This window comes from Trichoplax adhaerens, genomic scaffold, assembly GCF_000150275.1.
Source record: "Trichoplax adhaerens TRIADscaffold_6 genomic scaffold, whole genome shotgun sequence".
NCBI classification, from domain to species: domain Eukaryota; kingdom Metazoa; phylum Placozoa; class Uniplacotomia; order Trichoplacea; family Trichoplacidae; genus Trichoplax; species Trichoplax adhaerens.
The window spans coordinates 2,381,143-2,385,840 of NW_002060948.1; the positions used below are offsets into that span (position 1 = coordinate 2,381,143).

Genomic DNA, 4,698 nt, shown 5'->3' on the forward strand with positions numbered 1-4,698 from the left:
TAACTTTACTAGAGTTAACAGATTGTTGATCAATAGTTAATGACATAATCATAATTTACTGTTAATGCTAATACTACAAATATTTGCAGCGTAGTTACGTCTAGCATGGCTAGTACTCAATAGCAATATCGATCTATAAAATTGTTTGTCTTGAAGCAGTTCAAACTTGCTGACGAAATATTTGCCAAATTGAAAACTTATGATCACGGTTCAATTGTTACTGTACATTAAATCTTATAGTGATGACAGCACTATTACAATGGTTTTTAATAGACAATATGTCAATTGACATACGTGAATATCTTCACAACTTTCGATTAAATTGACAATGAACTTTTCTTATTTACAAAATGACGCTTGCTAGCAATAATAAAGAGCAATTTCTATCTCTTATCGATTTAAATACCCACTAGGTAGAGCGAAAATGAGCTTCTATCTTATACGAAGATGACATCACCGGTAATAATTATATCCAAACTTAAAATGAGCTTTTATACTAAAGTAGCAATACTTCATTATTTATAACGAAGAAATATCGTATATTATCTTCGTTTTTGCTTCTGTGATAATTAATTTAACTATTAACAGTGCTGTGGATTACGCCAATCAATTCAAGATAGTTACACTTATTCCTAAATTATAAGGGTAAACCGTCATTAATCAGGATCCTTGAAATGATACATATATATATATATATATGTATATGTCTATGTTTATGTCTGTCTACGAAATTAAAATTACGATGTTACTTCCGTTAGCTCTTCTTCATGTGAGGTTTCCTAGAGTAGTAAATATTTATAGACAAGATATAATTACATATCAAGTAAATAGAACAAAACTTTGAAATCAATTTGTAGTTAAATCTAAATACATATATTTACATCTTCCAACGATTGACAGCAACATACGTTGGCTGTTCGACTGATGCGAATAGCCGCATACAAGGATATAAAAAATCCAGGTACTAATATAGCGAAATATACGATTAGCATTGCTAACGCGGTTGAATAATGTAGGACAGCATTTTTGCTTATGTACTCTACATAATCCCAGATAGCCAAAGGAAGGTTACACAAGCAACAACAACATGCAACCACTGACATAACCATGTGACAAGAAATCTAAAGGATAGAGCAAGCAATAGTTATCTATCTATCACCTATTGCGTCATAGATGTAATATATATATATATATATCACAAAGAATTAACAAAAAATATATTACCGTTTCTTCTTGTTGTTGATACATGGCATTAAGACCAATTTGACCAGTCGAGAGTAGCTAGTGAAACGTAATTTAAATACACGCAGCTTAGGCGTAAATAAATAATAAAAAAAAGTAGCAGAGTCATTAAAGTCATATAACAGGGCTACTTACAATACAACCGGTTACAAATGTCAAAAATGTGGAAGTGAGAGCAGAAAGTAAAGGCATTGAGATAAATCCAGCAGCAATTCCTAAACAGCCGTATATTGCCTGAGTCACTCCAGTTACTTTATGAATTCTGACTAAGCTATTCAATGTCAGGTATCTACTAAGTTGCAATGGAAAGAATAATGTTCCAGTTTCTTTACCGCGGCCAAAAGAAATTAGACTTGCGCAACTAAGGTTAACTAGTGCTAAAAGTAACGATCCTAGAAACATAACAAAGTTGATAGCTGTTCTTGTATATTGTGAAGTTGAATAGAAACTGTAGCAGATCATGCTAATGCTGCATAGGCACAGAAAGATATTTAGTCTGCCATAGATTAGTTGCCAGAATTTCTGTAAGATAAAAATAGAGGTCAAAAATGATTCCAGATTTCATCCACGCGGCTGTGCTGATCTAACATTAAGGTGGCTGTTAATACAGACGTAACCTATTGTACTTTAAAATATATCGTTGGATCGTCAAAACAAGTAGAATAATTATCTGTAAAGAAGGCTATCAATTAAATCTTACAATATAAGAGACATTAGGTATCGTATAGACTAGTCTTCCTAAGGCACCCATAACTATGACCTATCCGAAAAAAAATCTAAATGAGAAGGATATTATTCCATGATAGTAGATTGAAGTAACTTTGTAAGTTTTATCCCTTACCAAAGCACCAGAATAGTAGTTTGCCAGGGTATAATGGCGCTTAAAAAATATCATGCCACCGACTCCCAAGATAACAGTAAAACAACCTGACAGAATGGCAACTAAACTCACAGCGTAGATATTGAACCAGTTAGGAGTTATATTAGGGCTGGATGTATCGGATGAATTTTGATTGTTATCATCAGTGACATCTTGAATATTGATGATTAACAGCTTATGATAAAAGAAAATAAGTAGCAAAGATAGGCTAAGACCAATAAACGATACGGCGACAATAATAGCGAACAGAATCGACTTGGGGTTAACGCTGACAACATGGGAAGCGCCAAAAACGTAGCTAACTTTGAATAAATTGATAAGACCTGCAAGGAATGCTGTACCCGATATAGCAATAATAGGGACAATCTACGTAAGGCATGATATAAAACAATAGCAATAAATCGATATTATTGTGTTGATAAGTCATTTATGTTATATTTACAGCTATAATTATTCTCAATCGGCACTACAAGTGTACAGTATCTATTTGATATCCTCGTATATTTATAAATGAAATACGGTAGACTAGTCGAATTATATATGTATTGCAGACAGAAACTGTTACTGTTTCCGAAAACTAGATTAATAACAGACACAATAGTAGATTGCAATGTAAAACATCCCGACGAAAATAAAAGCAACTTGGTATGGAAATTCAGTTGTTATCGCAAATATCGAAGAGAAGGTTTAAATAATGCTATGACTTGAGATATAAAGCATAGCGATATGTGACAAGCATCGACTTACCAGGGCGGTCATCTGTCCATTGCGATTTAATATTAAGAGAATTCCTACAGAAATAAACTAAATAAACAAAAAGAGTAAATTGATTTTCAATCTGATTACTGTACTTGTGAGTAATTTAATTTAGTTTATCTTCCATTCGAAATTTAACTGCATACACAAACAGCAAATGCGAAACAACGATCAATATTGTACGTTACCAATGATCGCGTATATTTCTCTGTTATACAGTACATACGGATTGAGTATTAAAAATATTTTTTTAATTTATTTGATAATGGCAATGCAGTCTGTCTTATTCTTTCGCTATAAGTTACATTTTTCGACTCCATACACCACATACACTTGACTGCTATTCAAAATAGACATTTTGACGTTTAAAATTTGAAGAGATAGTAAATTTGTACGCGTATATGCTAGAACGTGTGCTCTTTAAGCTATATACAGTACTAGATATTGTACTTTCCATAATTAATATTATTATTAATTGTGATTCAATCAGTAATTAATCAATTCGTTAACAAGATAGCGCCGCACCGTAAGATCCTGTCACGGTACGAACTACCGTGAAGAAATAGCTATCTAAATTTGGTTAATATAATATAGTGATAATATATTACAACTAGTTACTTACAATACGAATTACTCTAATTATAAATGTATTACAGTAAATTAATTGCTGTGCTGTAATGTGCTCTGAAATGATTCTGTAAATAGACATATTGTAGTCCGACTGTGAAAAATTAGTTAGTAGATGTTCTCACCTAAGTATTTTTATAAGATGACTCATGAATGTTAACTGCTGTAGAAGGGTATATAAGCCCGTCAGATAGTTGAATAAAGTAGTTCTCAATTGTATAGTTATTTTAACGTAGAAGGAAAGGCGTCTAAATTCTTGTGAGGTAGTTAAGGGATACTGAATCCCGGAGACTATAGTAATTTGGATATTTGTTTTACGTTATCCTGATCACGAAGCTGGTTTGTGACAGATCCGTATAGCGATTTACTGCTAGTTATGATTTCTGTTGACTAATAGAGTATAATCGATATGTTTTGAAAGTAATCGAGCCTGATTTCGACATAAGCACGGATACTAGGCTATTCGATTGTTTTAGTTTACATCTTACGGATCAGTGTTGTCTTTTATTGTATGATGTTTTACGAATCTCCAGAATGTGTGCATTCAGCAAAAGAATAAATTCATCGAATGATTCATTAAACTGTAGAAATTGCAACGACGATGGTGCAATAGCAGTAGAGCTAAATCACAGTAGCCGTCGATTTAGCAAATAGAAATTTATCATTACACGATGATTAATATGGATGATACTTGAGTTGCTTGATAATTTTCTGATGCAGTAAGTTTTGGAATGAATCAATCTACTGTATCAGTTACTGTACATAACAAAATTGTGCATCACTATTACTGATTAAGATATAATGAGAAGATGATTGGCTTTTATTGAAGAATATCACTCTACGCGTACGAGTACATTATAATCCAGTAAAGTGTCTCCGGTGCATTAAATTATATTAATTATCAGGATCATGATAACGATCCTTTCTAATGTTCTGTGATGATAGAGGAGGGGCGTATATGCTAGTCTACCTACTCTTTAAACCGGTACACAATCAGATAGGCTGAGGGTAAAATTAGCTATCGATTTCAAATGACGCATTTTACAACTTTTCAAGGTAATGACATGAAGAAGTGTGATTGTGATGTTCTATTACGATAAGCAAACTACTGCATTGATTTGGACTATCAGCCATGACTATGCTGATGGCATCCCAAAGTGTTATTTTATTAACATGTGGCACTTGTACAAAGA

At 32.7% G+C, this 4,698-nt stretch overlaps 1 protein-coding gene across 1 annotated transcript in view; it reads right to left on the bottom strand.

The window, feature by feature from the left end:
* Positions 1-737: 737 nt before the first annotated feature.
* The window catches only part of TRIADDRAFT_57361 (uncharacterized protein), a gene marked incomplete at both ends in the record, with an annotated part of 5,042 nt that continues 1,081 nt past the window's right edge, over positions 738-4,698 (bottom strand). The window contains 7 exons of the mRNA XM_002113647.1: positions 738-779; positions 909-1,121; positions 1,225-1,281; positions 1,378-1,764; positions 1,943-2,002; positions 2,084-2,488; positions 2,870-2,926. Of these exons, the coding sequence (XP_002113683.1) occupies positions 738-779; positions 909-1,121; positions 1,225-1,281; positions 1,378-1,764; positions 1,943-2,002; positions 2,084-2,488; positions 2,870-2,926 (1,221 nt within the window). The remainder of the gene's footprint in view (positions 780-908; positions 1,122-1,224; positions 1,282-1,377; positions 1,765-1,942; positions 2,003-2,083; positions 2,489-2,869; positions 2,927-4,698) is intronic.